We start from the raw sequence: 16,562 nt of genomic DNA, 5'->3' as shown, positions 1-16,562 counted from the left end.
GCCCCTCCAACTCGTGTGCATGTATGCTCATTCTCTCTCTCCCCCAAAATAAGTAAATCTTTAAAAAATATGTGATAAACAACAAAAAAGGAAAAAAATACAAAAGTGAAATAGCAAGATGATAGATAATATAAATAACTACATTTATATATATACTAAATATATAATGTAAATATATTACATTTACATATAAGTATGTTAACTATGCCAATTATCAGACTGGATTAAATATACTAAGTACAATGTCAGATCTTGGAATGGTAAAAAGGCAGTAGTGGGAATACTGGCAAAAATCTGATTCAAGTCTACAGTTAGTTAACCGTATGTTATACAAACGGTAATTTCTTTTTTTTTAAATTTAATGTTGTTGTTGTATTCAATAATAACAAAGCATTTACATTTAATTGCTGTTTAACATGAAACTTAATATGGTGTTAACATGATAGGAAACTATGTGAGGAAAGAATAAATTGCCACTGTTTGTTGTTTGCAGAAGACAAAATATGAGGGTAAGAAAGTTTTTAATTAAAAGGATGGGAAAATGTATACTTTTTTGCAAATCCTATCCAAAACAAAGCAGGTATAGCTACACTAGGATCAGACAGAACAGACTTTAAAGCAAGAAACATTAGGAAAGATAAAAAGAAAAGTAGGGGCACCTGGGTGGCTCAGTGGGTTAAGCCTTTGCCTTCAGGTCAGGTCATGGTCCCGGGGTCCTGGGATCGAGCCCCGCATCGGGCTCCCTGCTTAGTGGGGAGCCTGCTTTCCCCCTCTCTCTGCCTGCCTCTCTGCCTAGTTGTGATCTCTCTCTGTCAAATAAATTAAAAAAAAAAAAGTAATAAAAAGAGAAAAAGGACAATTACATGAACATAATTTTTTCTTTTTTTTAAGATTTATTTGAGAGAGAGAGAGCATGCACGTGCATGGGGGAGAGGTAAAGAGGAAGTGAAAAAGAGAGAAAGAATTTCAAGTAGACTCTGCCCTAAGCTCAGAACCTATCCAGGTCAATCTTAACACCCTGAAATCAAAACCTAAACTGAAAACCAAGAGTTGAACACTCAACTCATTGAGCCACACAAGAACATAATTCTAAATATGTCTGCATATAATAGGACTGCTTCTAAAAATTATAGCAGGAGACTAATTTCCTCAACAAGCGAAAGAACAACCTTAATGACATATATACATACATATACAGAGACAGAACACAACACCCAACAGCAAAAGAATAAAGTCATCTCAACTACACAGAATACATTTACCAAAACTAATCATATTCTTGCATGATAAAGAAAGCCTTGCAAACAAATTTCAGGTCATTGTGATCATTCAGAGTATGACCCTTAACTTTGCTCTCTTACAGCATTTTGTAGTTTTCTGTGTAGAAATTGTGACATCCTTAACTAGATTTATTTCTAGAAGTTGGTTTTTAAATTGTGCTATAAATGGCATCTTTTTAAGATTTTTATTTTCTGGTTATTTGTTGCTAACTTATAGGAATAAAATGAATTTTTGTCTGTTCACCTTGTGTGCAACAGCATGAAAAAAACTGCTTGTTAATTTCATTATTTTGTATACAATCATGTTATCTATGAGTGCTGACTCTTTTCTTTTCTTTTTCAATTCTTATACCTTTTATTTTTCTTGCCTTAAGGCTAGAATTCCAGTACAGTATTGAATGAAAACACTGATAATGGCCCCTTATCTCATCTCAAATTGTAGGGGTGTTGGTGTATATTTTAAGACACTTGTAAAATTAAGGAAGTTTTTTTTTTTTTTTTTTATTCCTAGTTGTAAAGATTTTTTTGTTCTGAAAGGGCACTTAATTCCATCAACAGCTTTTTCTGGATGTATCAAGGTGATCTATTTTTCTTTGTTAATAGAATCTATTATTACATTAATAGATTTTAATATTATTTGCCCTTGCATTCCTCAAATAAAATCCCATTGGTCATGAAATTGTAATACTTTTTATGCAGGCCTAGGTTTGATTTGCTGTTAGTTTATTTAGGGTTCTTACATATGGTGCTGATGAGAGATTTTCCTTACCTTCCTTTCTTATGATAGTGCTTGACTGGTTTTGGTATAAAAGTTAACATTGGTTTCATCAAACATACTGTGAAGTTTGTTTCTGTCTCCTATTCTGCAGAAGAGCTTATAAAGTGAAGCCATCTGTGTAAGTTTTCATTGTGGGGGTGTTTGTAATAATGAATTCAATTTTAATCAAAATAGGACTATTTATGATTTTCCCTTTCATATTGTGTGTCAGTTTTGGTAAGTTATGTTTTTTTAAGTAATTTTAAGCCTGGTTTAAAAAACCCAGAACATTGGGCACCTGGCTGGCTCAGTGGGTTAAGCATCTGCCTTCGGCTCAGGTCATGTTCCCAGGGTCTTGGAATCGAGTTCCACATCAGGTTCCCTCCTCATCAGAGAGCCTGCTTCTCTATCTGCCCACCTCGCTCCTCCGCTCATTCTCTTTCTCTTGCAAAAATAAATATAAGTACTTAAAAAAACAAAAACAAAAACAGAACAAAGGAGATTCATACCCTCTTCCAAACTCATGTGAAAGATATAGAGCCTTCTATCAATTTTCTAATTTCTAAATACCTAGATCAAATTCTGCACTTAAGATGGAACTTCAAAAACAAAACATAGCTATAGGCAGAGAACTGAGCACATTTATCTGTCTCTTACTTTCCACCATTATCAATGAGATGACAAGTTTTCACAAAAGAATAAAGACATTAGTAGGATTGGAAAATAAGGGTAATAATGGTGGATCAGAAATTCTGAAAAATTCAAGGCCCATAAATGGGAATAAATTAGCAAAGATATCAATCATATGGGAAAATTATGGAAAAATTAAGGGAGAAATATCACAATCCAAGATAGAAGAAGTATCCACAGTTCTTTCAAAGAGGCCCAAAGAAGAACCAACCTTTCACCAAATACAAAAAGCAGGAAAAGGCCAAGGCAATAATAAGGTTAATTATTTTAGAAACAGTATTTGGGCTAGCTGAGACAGCTGTGACCTCCCCTTTCCCAAGGCTCGCTGCTGTGACTTTTACCATCATGCCAAAGTCAAAGAACTGCTTCCTAAAGGAAATTGGCCACCTGTTATAAGAGTTATCAGTGCTTAAGAGACAAACAGGACACAGACTGGACAAACTCTGAATATAATAAAAGACATTAGGAATGGGACAAGAAGAGATAATTTCTAACAGAAATTAAATACTCTACTACATGAAATAAAGTCCTCTTTATTTTGAAATGTGTGGGAATGGGGAAGGGGGTAGTCCCCAACCTACTGACACAATCTACAGAGAAGTAGATAATGTTTTAACACTATGTCCCCTTACACTGAATTCATGCACAGCCTTCCCATTCAGGGAATAAGGCTGATGGGGAGGAGACCTATGCAACCTTAGGGAAAACCATGCCAGCCAGACACCGTTATTTAATAACCTAGCTCTTCATCCCAAAATATTAATGAAAAACCAAGGATTACAGACATTTGGGAAAAGATCCAAAAATGAAAACATACAACTGATAGAAATGGAGACCATACAGGGGGCAGAATGGCATACTCAAAGAAATTTCTCATAAAGTACACCTGAATAAAACAAAAATAAGCTGCTTTGAAAAAGTAGTCAGAGAAGATTAATTCTTAAAATTCTTTTAAATGGCCATAACTGATGCATGAGTGTAAAATAAATTTGAAGACTATTTTTTTTTAAATTTTTTAAATAAACATATATTTTTATCCCCAGGGGTACAGGTCTGTAAATCGCCAGGAAGTTGAAGACTATTTTTGATGAGACAGACTAAAACACAAAGAATATTGGAAATAAGAAAAACTAGAGACCTAAAGGTCAGGTTGAAGAGATATAATATGGCTAATAGATGCTTCCTGAGGGGGATAAAAACAGGAAAAAATAGGGACATATAAAAAGAAAGAAAAAAAAAAAAACGAAGCTATTACCATGATCTGAAGAAAGACACAACTTCATAGACAGGGCTCACTAAGTACCAAAATGCTTAGTGAAAAATATATCTATACATAGACACATCTTAGTAAAAGTGTTCCATTTCACCATGTTATCCACAAAGAAACAAGTCACATTGAAATCTAAATGCTATTAAGACACAGAACTAATGCTTTTAAGATTTATAAGGAGAAAAAATGTAAACTTAGAATTCTATACTTAAATGTATTCATAAATGCAAGCCAAATACAGGATATTTTCAGACAGCAAATACTTGGAAAATGTGCTAGTCTATACTGATAATTCCTCAATGAGGTATTCTGAATCAAAAGAAATCCAGATGTTTTTGTTTATGACACACCTTTATAAGTAAAAATCATATGAACATATGCTCTCAATATTTATAAATATTTTATAATATCTTATATTTATAAATTAGCATACCATTATAATAGTATGTTTAAAGCACATTAAAGTAAAAATTAAAAAATAATCAGACAGGGGGCCTGGGTGGCTCAGTGGGTTAAAGCCTCTGCCTTCAGCTCAGGCCATGATCCCAGGGGTCCTGGCATCTAGCCCCGCATGGGGCTCTCTGCTCAGTGGGGAGCCTGCTTCCTCTTCTCTCTCTCTGCCTGCCTCTCTGCCTACTTGTGATCTCTGTCTGTCAAATAAATAAGTAAAACCTTTAAAAAAATAATCATCAGATGAAACACGTAATTTCAAGTATATTCCAACACCCCCCAAAATTATTCCACGTACCCTCTTTAATGTGGATGGATGCCTCATTTTGAAGACCACAGCTCTAAACCACATGAAAAAGAAATCCAAGGGGAAAAAAAACATGGAACTGAAGAAACAACTGAACTGAACAGGTCTCAGAAGAAGAGGAGGAAATTGAAAAAAAACTAAAGGTGAATCCCCCAGAATTTGAAATTTGGAAAATTTTCAATTGTAAAGTTTTAATGTACATACGATTACATTTTGTTCTCTGTAAGACCATTCTACTTTGTTCTACATTAAGTTATATAATCACATTGTACATATTTCAAGGTTTAAAGTTTTTAGAACTGATCTGTAAGTAAAGCAAAAAAGAATTTTAGTTACAAAACAAAATGCAGATATAAAATTAACAATGAATAATTGGGAGATGGGGGGATAAGGAGAGGACCAAGACTATCATTCCTGAAGGTACTACTGTCTAGAGCTAATAAATAAAAAATAACATTATCAATAAAAACCACTAACAGAAATAAAAGCAGGCACCATTTATAGTGAAAAGTTTGAACTGGGAGGGGAAAGAGGGAAGCCCTATCTTATCCTCTTTTTTATTCTCATGTAACATGAATCTCAACACAATTAGGACTTCTATTTTTGAAAAGTATTATTAGCCAGGAGGGGGGAGCGGTATATAACACAGTATGCCCATTTATTTTATTACTATTTTTTAGTATGCTTATTTAGAAAACTGAAATTGTTTACTCACTGCCATAGTGAGCTCACATTAAACACTCCTGCTACTCTATCACCTCCGTCACCCCTTTCATTTAGTGCATTTTACTACTTGGTCTACTATGATCTCTTTTGAAGGTTTTTGTGTTTTATCTATTTCTATAGTGCAAGCCTTAGTGTTTAAAGAAGAAGGAGGATTAATTACAAGGTCTAAGGATTAATGGAATAGCTAATTATGGCTATAATATATGTACATGAAAACAGAAAACTCATCTTGTAGTTGCCATTGCTTAAAAATCTAAAGTTCACTAAAATGTGCATACCATGCGAGAAAGTCTCTTCTTCCAAATAGAAACAGCTATGACTCAGTATAATAATTTCACTCAGTGGCAGTATTTCTAGACACAGGTGCTACTGAGAAGAATCTTAGAGGTAAGGAACAGGAGGTGATGAAAAACCCTCAAGAAAAAAATTGGCTAAGGATGGGAAGATCAATTCTTCCTGACTATAAGGGGAAAACCAAAAGAACTGCAGGGAGTAGGAGATGTACACCAGCACCCAGGAGCCATGGCTGCGGCTGATGAAATTACACAGGGCCTTAGTCTTAAAAAAGAAAAAAAAAAACAAATGGGGTTGAGCCAATACCTCTGCTTACTTTATAGTCTACTTACCTAGGCTCTTAATTCTTTCCTATTTTGACTATTGAGAGACCTAAGTAAAACAATGGGTCTTACACTTTGAACTTCTTATAAGTCAAAAGCAGAATATTTTATATGGTCCACTTTAATAGTCTCAGTCTCTAAGGGATGACAAATGGTACTTTCAGGTTATAGTTCTCTAGGGCAGTGATTCTCAAATTTTTTTTTTTAATATTTTATTTATTTATTTGACAGAGATCACAAGTAGGCAGAGCAACAGGCAGAGAGAGGGAGAAGCAGACTCTCTGCTGAGCAGAGAGCCCGATGTGGGGCTTGATCCCAGGACCCTGGGATCATGACCTGAGCCGAAGGCAGAGGCTTTAACCCACTGAGCCAACCAGGTGCCCCGTGATTCTCAAATTTAAATGTGCATTAGAATCACCTGGAAGGCTCGTTATACCCAGAGTTAATGATTTAGTATGCCTGAACTGGGCCCGAGAATGTGCATTTCCAACAAAGATCTCAGTTGGTGTTGATGCTGCTGATCTAGGGATCTCACCCTGAGAACCACTGATCTAGTCTGAGGGTTAGACCAGAAAGCTTTTAATACCGTAAACACAAGAATCTCATCATCACTGCCCAACCATCCATGTGTCCTTACAGCTCTGATTGAATCTTCCATTTTACCTAAGCATTATCCTGTGGAGTTGGACTAGCTTTCAATTTTTTTGTACCAGGGTCTTATTCCAATGTTATGGAATCTCTTTTGAAATCCTCAACATCAGACACTGAAAGTAAGCAGGTAATTTTAATTGAAGACATTCACAGAAACTTTACAAGGATAGGCAAAATACTTATAGACATTTAATGCCAACTCTTTTTCTATTTGGTAAATCCTAAAAGCCATTAATACATGCTGGTGAAGGTTTCTACAGAGATTTAAAGCTTCTGCTTACTGTTGCCTTGTCATTCAACACCAAAGTTCTCCCTTAAAACATAAACCAAGAACAAACTACACAACCCCTGGGTATACATACACTGCAACTCCACCAAAATCACTCCATTTCTGTTTCTTTATTGTAATTTCAAAGAAAAGACTAAAAGTAAGAAGTCATTTAACAGCATTTCTAGAGATAGATATGTCATTTTCCTTAAGAATAGTAAAAATGGATGCGTGGGTGGGTGTTGAGAGATTTGGATTCTATTCCCAGCCATTTTAGATTTTAGGCCACATGCCCTTTTGCACAGCACTGAGCTTTTAGCTACACAAAGAATTTGAGGCATGAATCATTAAGTCTCATACCCTACACTAAGACTAAGACTTACTTGGTATCACATTAACTTCCTCAAACTGCAATGTATGTCTTTAAAAAAAAAAATCAACTATAGATCATTTCAGAACCTGATTGCTTTTCCTACAGCATAAAATAATAAGGACACTCTGGCTCTTTGGAAGCCACTTTTAAAAAATCACCATTTGCAAACAACTACAATTATACTTCCTGTTAGTTGCTGCAAGTTCAATTGTTTTCTTATTACTTAAGTGATACATCATATACAAGGCACAATAAGAAAAACAGAAGTCTATCTACAAATAAATATTTCACTTTTTAAAAGGAGATTATTTCCAGAAATCTCATAAAGATGGTACTGGGGTTTTCAAAAATCAGCTTCAGTTAACATGATAGTTTTTTAAAGTACGGTTAATAACCTCATAAGGTAAGATTTTAAATTGTAGTAATATATAAACTGTGGTAAACTAAAAAGGGGTGAGACCAGCAGTCAGGAGACTATTCATTCAATATGGCCAAATTACAAGATATCTTTTTTTTTTTTTTAAATCATTCCTTCCTTCCTTTAGTCATTCTCTTATGTACTAATCCACTGGAGAACGTACACTTAGAGCCTGTGGAAACAAGGAAGGATGAGAGATAGCCCCTGACCTCATCATTTGAACTAGATCTTATAGGTCTCCCAGGGAAAATCTGTAATTTCAAATGTGCTTAAGAGAACAAAGTAAAAACTTAATCATGTCTTTTTTGGTAAAAATTTCAGAAAACTAAAACTAAATGTTGTTACCCAAATGTGTGTATGTCTTTTTTTTTCTTTTCTTTTTAAAAGTAGGGGTGTGGAGCCCAACACAGAGCTTGAACCCATCATGATCCTGAGATCAAGACCTGAGCCGAGATCGAAAGTCAGACGCTTAACCAACTGAGCCACCCAGGTGCCCCCGTAATATTTTTGGGCAGCACAAACATGATTAAGGGAACAAGATCATCCAGATACTCTTAATACCAAAGCAGTAACTCTGAGTTCATTACAGTCTCTAAAAGCAAGTTTTACCTAGATATTAGCCTAAATTTTGAAAATTTTAGCAATGGCTTAAAGGTCCTAACAAGACACTTAATCAGAAATTACCAATGCATAATTTATTTAAAACGTGTGACAGCATGGCACTATATACAATGTTATAAACTTCTGATACAATTTTAAAAATTTAAAGTTAATTTATTTATTCCAAGCATGAATTTGTTAGTTATAGTACCATACCACTCTTTTACCCAACTCAGAGTAGTAAATTATCTTAATTAACAAATGATAATTTAGTCTTAACCCTTAAGCACCAATACCTTTTAATCTGCCCATCTTAAGTGCCACCTCTTTCGTAAAACTTTTACTAACCAATCTATAACCCCATATGATTTTTTTCAGTAAAATGAATTATTCCCTAGCCACTCAAGTACTTTTATAACCAATGCCCTTGCACAAAATTAATCAAATTTAGGGGTGTGTAGGTGGCTCAGTGGGTTAAGCGTCTGCCCTTGGCTCAGGTCATCTTCCCAGGGTGCTGGAATGGTGCCCCATGTCAAGTTCCCTGGCTCAGTGGGAAGCCTGCTTCTCCCTCTCCTTCTGGTTCTCCCCCTTCTTGTGCTTGCACTCTCTCTCTCTCTCAAATAATTAATCAAATTTATTGTAGTTATTAGTACAATTATCTGTAAGATTTTATTTCACACTTTAGAACTTTACTCTTACATGTATTATCTCATGGGACCATCTAAATAAACAACCCTCTGAAATACTTACTTCTATTTTATAGTTAGGGAAACTGAAACACAGATGCAATGTGCTCTAAGGTCATATAGTGAAGAAACAACAAAAAACCCCTATTAGTCAAAAATTATATCTAAGAGTTTTCATTGATAATACAATTTTTCTAATTAATCAAATGTGTTAAGTACTATACTTTCGCATTTATGTAACCATTGCTTCATATACAAGGCAGCAGATAGTAAGCAAAGACATACTGACTAGATCTTAAGTTAGTTACTTGAAAAGTATTATATATTTCCTAGGCAGTGTATAATTTATTGCCTCCTAAAAAGCAAAGTACCAAATATAATTTAGTACTACAGAATGATCCAGGGACTACCATCAGGGTTAAAAATTTGGTTTCTGATATTAGACTTAAGTTCAAATCATAAAACTGTGTGAGGGCTCTCAGCCTCAGTTTTCTTGTTTGTATAACAGTAGTAAGAATAAAAATAATAAATGGTAATATCTCAACAAATGAAATAATAAATGGTAATTACCTCAAATGACTGTGTTGAGTGGGAATGTATATAAAACATCTAGGATAGTGTCTGGTACATAGAAAGCACTCAATAAATTAGTTTAATGTGTATGAATATCAATATGAAACTCAAAGATAGTAGTAGTTTACAAAACAGTAATAATCTCATGAACTATTAAGAAGAGCAGAGTGAAACTTCCCTAAATGTGTATTTTCAGGTTTTATTTTTGTTTTTTCAACCTTTATCACTTGGATCTCCAATAAATATTACATCAACTATTAACTCTGTTGCTTTCACATCACTATTTCTAACAGTTTCAGTTCTCTTTTAATGCAAGTAATGCGGAGGCATAGAGGGAAAAAGATAAGACTGATGTCCAAATATCTCTTGGGAATTGTGTAATATTCAAAGGAACTTTCTAGAGTAATGAAAATGACCTATATCTTGACTGGGCTGTTGTTACACAGGTGAATACATTTGTTAAAACTTGCTGAAATATAACTGAAAGACCTGTATATAAAACAATGCAAATTTAAAAAAAAATTAGGACTTACAACCTTTGAACAAGTTACTTTCCTTTTCTGACCCTTAGCATTCTCATCTTCAGAAAGGGAGTAATTACTCACCCAGGAAGATTTTAGTACTGAAGGAGAGAAGGTCAGAAAAGTACTTACAGTAGTTTCTGCCATTAGTTGCCAATTCTGGATCTACTAAAATTAACCCTAGACATTTTTCAAATTTACCTAAATCCTAAAACATGTATTTAAAATAAAAGCTGTATTTCCCTTTTCCTACTTTCTCCCCATTTTGTTTCATTAAAGTTTTTGCCCCCAATTGTGTTTTGTTTGTTTACAAAGTCATAATGGAATCTTTTGCTTTCATACTTCTCCTGCTCATTTAGCGAGGATCAAAAATTTTTACCTTAAATAAGTGAAGACTCTACCTGCCTTGTGCAAAGTTAATCAATTTGCTACAATTCCTTTCTCCAAGAGTTTAATGTTCCAATAACAAAAACAACACAGTAACGTATTGCCAGAGATTACAATTTTAATAATTGTCTAAAGATCTGAAAGACATATATCAATTTTGCAATGTCCTCTTGTCAACCTTTAAAAATCAAGAACAGTTCCCCAAATATTTTAACTACCCTTAATAACCCATTAAGAAGCTACCATCCATTGATTTATGTAAAGTTACATAATTTACTTCTGGTATTGCCCTTACAAATACAAACATACCTAATTAAATTGGGGTAATTGTGTAAAAGTAACAGTTCCTGTTTTCAAATCAGTTTTTTAAAGGTTTATTTATTTATTTATTTGACAGAGAGAGAGAGAGAGGAACACAAGCAGGGGGAATGGGAGAGGAAGAAGCAGGCCTTCCACCGCCAAGCAGGGAGCTGGATGTGGGCCTCCATCCCAGGACCCTGAGATCATGACTGGAGCTAAAGGCAGACGCTTAACAACTGAGCCACACAGGCACCCTCAAATCATTTTCTGAAAGTGTCTAAGCAATGCTCTTTGTTCTAGAACTCCAGCACACTGGAACAATTTCACATTCATCTAGCATTTACTGAGCAAACATTATTAAGTATCTAAATAGGTCAGGTACTGGAGAAACAAATATAAGGTCAGAGAAATAAATACCTAACTAAAGCAGATAAAATAGAATTGCTAAAATAAGGTCCTTTCCTTATACCTGCAAAGAATCTAGAGAAAGGAGTTGGAAGGACAGTTCTTCCAACCACTTTTTATTTTATTTGACAGGGAGATAGTGCACAAACAGGCAGAGCAGCAGGCAGACTGAAAAGAGAGAAGCAGGCTCTCTGCTGAGCAGGGAGCCTGATGTGGGGCTTGATCCCAGGACCCTGGGATCATGACCTGAGCCAAAGGCAGGCAGCCACTTACCCAACTGAGTCACCCAGGCACCTCTCTTCCAACCACTTTTGCTTCCAACCAGAGTTGTTTCCAGACCACTTTTCTAATCTTCTGCCAAAACTGTATGGCAACTGCTGATTCCAATGTTATATTCTCTTACCCTCCTCTCCCTTCTCTCCTCTTCTCACCTTTCTTCCAGATAGGCTCCTTTACAGTGGAAGATATCAACACCTGTCTCCATGTCTTCTTCGCAGTTCCTGCTATCACACTGGATGACTGCACTGCTGTTGATTTCCAATCTACCAGCATCAGAACTCCTTCACCTTCCTGAATGATTTCACCCACTTGAAATTTTAGCAATCTTTTTCAAAGATCCTGACTTGGAACTTATTACCTAAAATAGCTTAAGTCAACTATGAAAGTTAAGCCTCAGTATATCAGTTTCTTAAGAGAATTTATTCCCATCTGTCACCAATTTAATCCCCCAATACTTATTCACAATACTTCATTGAGCCCTCTCCATTCTTAAGTCATTATGCCCATTCTGGGCTAATCTCCTTCTTTATCAAACTCAAAACCCACAATGCCTCACTCCAAACACTCTCTAGCAAGCATGCTTCACTTCACATTTCATTCCCTTTCTCTTCTACTACAACCATTCTGAAAACCCTCTCTACTCCTCGTCAACCTAACTACCCAAGGTCTGCTCCTTTATTTAGGTTTCTGAGCATGTGAAAAATCTTTATAAGCAGAAGAGTGGTTTCTTAAGTGGATGCTTTCATTAAGTACATATTTCTATTTTTAACTATTGTCAAAAGGGTTTGTTGCAAAATAGATCTTACTAAATAATAAAACAAATTAAATTAAATTAAATTAGAAGTTCAGCTCCTCAGTTGTACTAGACTCATTTTAAGTGTTCTATAGACACAAGCAGCTGGTGGCTACCAAAATGGAAAGTGGAGATTATAGAACACTGTCACCATTGCACAAAGCTTTATTAAATACTGCTGTTCTACACACTCCATTGTAGGACTACTCAGTCACTATATTGGCTCACATGACCTGTAATTTCCCACTATCTATTGCCCTCCTTGTGACTTCAACCTCTAGCACCCGACACGGAAGAAATGGTTCCTAAAGCAGTCAATAAGGGCAGTGGCACCACACCTATCTCTTAAAATCACCTGAGACCAAAAGGAGTTTGTTGCTCCTAGTCATTTGCATCCCAGCCCACTTCTAATCATGGAAATCCCCATCCTGAGACGGTAATTAAAGGAAGGTGTTGGTTGCACTGTATCTTAGAAGGGTTAGAAAAAGAGAGGTATACTTAGTTGATTCCAGATTTTACCACCTGTTCAAGACAGAACTCATTACTACACATGTATCTCACATACCACTACACTAGACCGTGGCAGCAGCTGGAAGTAAAAATCTGCCAAACCAACCCAGGCTTATTTTAATTCAACTATTAATAGTATTTTATTAAAAATTAAACATTACAAATGCTGAATAAGACCAGGATGCTGGGACACAAGACGTAAATTAAAATTAGTACTATCTTAAGTAAAAGCAGGATAAACCATCATCCTTGAAAAAGATAAGAGAAACTACATTTACTGGACCTTTCAGTTATTAAAATCTCTGGGAAAAAACTGGCAAAATAGTATGCTTTAGGATAAAGGGTGGTAGTCTATATGTAGAATGTAGACCTTAGAATTCATGTAGGGAAGTGCCATTCATTCCTGTACCTTTTATTCTTAATTAGTTGTTGACTTCTGCTACTAAAACACATATGAATTCATAACTGCAGATAAGATAGTTCAACCTTTTTAACATTCTCATATGTGTTTTCATAGCTAATATTTTTATGTCTGACTTCATTTCTTACTTCTGCAAAATACCGTTCCTGGGTAGAGCAGCTGTTGATAAATACTTGTATTTATATGTCTACATCATTATACCCTGCATGTACATCACCATTAAAATGACTTTATTTTCCTTAAAAATATTTTCTTGAAGAAGAACATTTCACATAGCTGCTTAGTTTACAGGAATAAAAGAAGGAAAAGAAAGAAAAATAAATCAAAAGGGAAAGAGAAAGAAATAAAGCAAAATGATCCATGAAGAACAATGTGTTAGGAGATCCTAAATTTTAAGCCAGTCTTTTCTGAAGTGATGTAGCACTTGGTCGAACTGGACTTAATAAAAGGAGGTTATTGCCATCACCTACCAGCCCTACCTCTCTCATAAGGAAATGCTTTGCAGAATAAACTAAATCGTTTTAATACCTCATGGGAACACTTTAAAGGACATGAATGCCATCTCAGCTCTTCTCATGAGCTAATAATTCCAAGATTCTTTTGACTAGCAATAATCAGTAACAATTTAAGAATATGTAGAGTACAAGTATTTATCATAAGCTATAAAAATATTAGCTATGAAAAAGCTTACGAGAATGTTAAAAAGGTTAAACTATCTTATCTGTAGTTGTGAATTTATATGTGTGTTTTAATAGCAGAAGTCAACAACTAATTAAGAATAAAAGACAGGAATGGCACTTCCCTACATCAATTCTAAGGTCTACATTCATTGAAGAATAAGGAATAACCACAATCCTAACACTGAAAAGGATTCACAGGTAGGAACATTTTTTGCATTCCCTGGTTTTCACTATACAATATGATGACAAAAAATATATTAGCAACACTACCTTCTGTTGACACAAGAAAAAACTCCATATATAACAAGAAATTAAATATAAAACAGCACACAGCATGTTGTGGGCATATGGTAAAATTTTCTCAACATTCAAAATCTGAAAACTGAGTAAATCCTGCTGCGTACACAGCGTTTCCCTTATTTAAGAGGTAGCAGAACCTCACAAAAGAAATGAACCTACACAACCTGCAGTCTGGGTAGAAATCAAGTTAAGAGCAAGTGCATGCCAGCATTGTGTAATGAAAGCTTTGAGCCAATGTCACAGACACACTCAATAAACTAGACTACAAAACTTTTCACCAGCTTGCAAAATCTTAAAACCTTCCCACATTTAGCAACAGTTAGGCAGAAATGCGCCATCTGTCAGAAAGTCAGTGAACTATACAATGAAACTATCATTTTCATGACATGCTCATTTTGCTCATTTTCCCTAAACTATACTTAAATTTGCTTTATATTCCTGCATCTTATCAACTGACAATGCAGCCAGAATCATCTGATGGGTTTTGTGAAAATAAACATGTCTCTATTCCACTTTTCCTTGGTGCACATGTGGGAGGGTATGTGGGTATTAGTGGGGAAGGAAATCACGTTTATTTTGAAAACCTAGCCTATCCACAATGCAGTACCACTTTACACCCACCAGAATGGCGAAATAAACGAGACAATATCAAGCAAATGTTGCAGAGTCTGGGACAAATGGAATTCTCATTCACTACTGATGAAAGTATAAACTGATACAACCACTTTGGAAAACAGAGTAATACATACTAAAACTGAATACAAGCACATACCATGACCCAACAGTTGCACTACAAGGAACATATACTACAAAAATGTATACTACATACACAAGAATATTCTACAGGAGCACTATTCGCTGTAGCTCAAAACTGGAAACAACCTAAATGTTCATTAACAGTAGAGTGGGTAATTTACGGTATATAGCTAAACTGAAACAATTTTACACAGTGAGAATGAATAAGCTGCTGCTACACACTACATGAATGGATCATATAAAAATAAATGTTTTGGGGGGCACCTGGGTGGCTCAGTTGGTTAAGCATCTGACTCTTGATTTCAGTTCAGGTCATGATCTCAGGGCAGTGGGACTGAGTCCTGCATCTGGCTTCACACTGGGCGTGAGGCCTGCTTAAGATTCTCCCTTCCTCTCCCACCATCCCCTGCACATACACCCACACTTTCTCTCTCTCAAAAATAAATAAGTAAATAAATAAATAACTAAATAAGAAAAAATAGAAATGTTTTGTGTCAGAAGCCAGACACAAGGGTGTATTTGCTATATGATGTAGTATGTATGTCTTTAAATATTAAATGTCAATAAAAAGTTTACCTAAAAAAAATTAATAAATAAATAAGCAGCTTGATGCCTAGATGTCTGTAATAAAATCATGTTCCCAGTGCCATGCTCCTTCTAGTCTAAAATTGGGAGAGAACACTTTTTGATTCTTCTCTCATGCTAATTTAAAACCATTTTTATATGAAAACAAAGAAGGTTGTATTAAGGTTATAGAATGCAAGAGCCAAATCCTTTCCAGAAGAAAACACTAAAAATTTTTGAAAAAAAATTTTACCACTAAAGCTCTGCCTCCACCATAACCCTGACCATTCAGACCTTCACCTTCCTTCCATCAGCAGAGTTCACTCTTCTGCCAATCACTTAGAAGAAACACTTGACAAGTAATAACCTGCCCTAGCAGGTTAGTTATAAGGATTAAAACAAAGAGTGCATATACAATTTGCAGCACTGTGCTTAAGCACTCAATGAGTAGACAGTATTATATCCCAAATAATGAGGCTTTCAGGTTAAGGGCTATTTCCAATACAATGGTGTAAACACAGAACCTGATCTTTAGTAGTTGGGTCAATAACCACTTACGGAATAAATGAATGATGTGAGCTCAAAATAGAACAGAAAAAAGGAAAATAAAGCAAAAGTGAGAATGAGGAAAAAATCCAGAAGTACAAAGGAAGGTCTTAATCTACTTTTACTATTAAAGCATATGACAATATTTTTAAATATCCAATGAACCAACAAAATTATGAACATATAAAATATACGATCAAAATACACAAAAACTGCCTCATTATTTTCCCCCATGTATTTCACAATGTCAAAGTATGATGTTTTAAACTAAAATTAAAACATTGTTCTTTAATTTGAAACTCTTTAAAAATATCTGAATGAATTCCTTATAAGGTTAACAGGAATCATAAGTGTATCACAAGCTATTTTCAAGACATCCGTCATAGTATGTCAAACTCTAACTGTATTTTAATACAGATGAAAAAAAGCAAATT

At 35.0% G+C, this 16,562-nt stretch overlaps 1 protein-coding gene across 1 annotated transcript in view; it reads right to left on the bottom strand.

Annotated features, from left to right (window-relative positions):
- The window catches only part of LOC309843468 (uncharacterized protein), a gene marked incomplete at its 5' end in the record, with an annotated part of 44,836 nt that overhangs the window by 11,591 nt on the left and 16,683 nt on the right, over positions 1-16,562 (bottom strand). The window contains one exon of the mRNA XM_082688982.1: positions 4,746-4,880. Within this exon, the coding sequence (XP_082545108.1) occupies positions 4,862-4,880 (19 nt within the window). The 3' untranslated portion in view covers positions 4,746-4,861. The remainder of the gene's footprint in view (positions 1-4,745; positions 4,881-16,562) is intronic.

This window comes from Mustela nivalis (genome assembly GCF_964662115.1).
Source record: "Mustela nivalis genome assembly, chromosome: 11".
NCBI classification, from domain to species: domain Eukaryota; kingdom Metazoa; phylum Chordata; class Mammalia; order Carnivora; family Mustelidae; genus Mustela; species Mustela nivalis.
The sequence above is the reverse complement of the archived record's forward strand: the minus strand, read 5'-3'. Positions and strand labels throughout refer to the sequence as shown.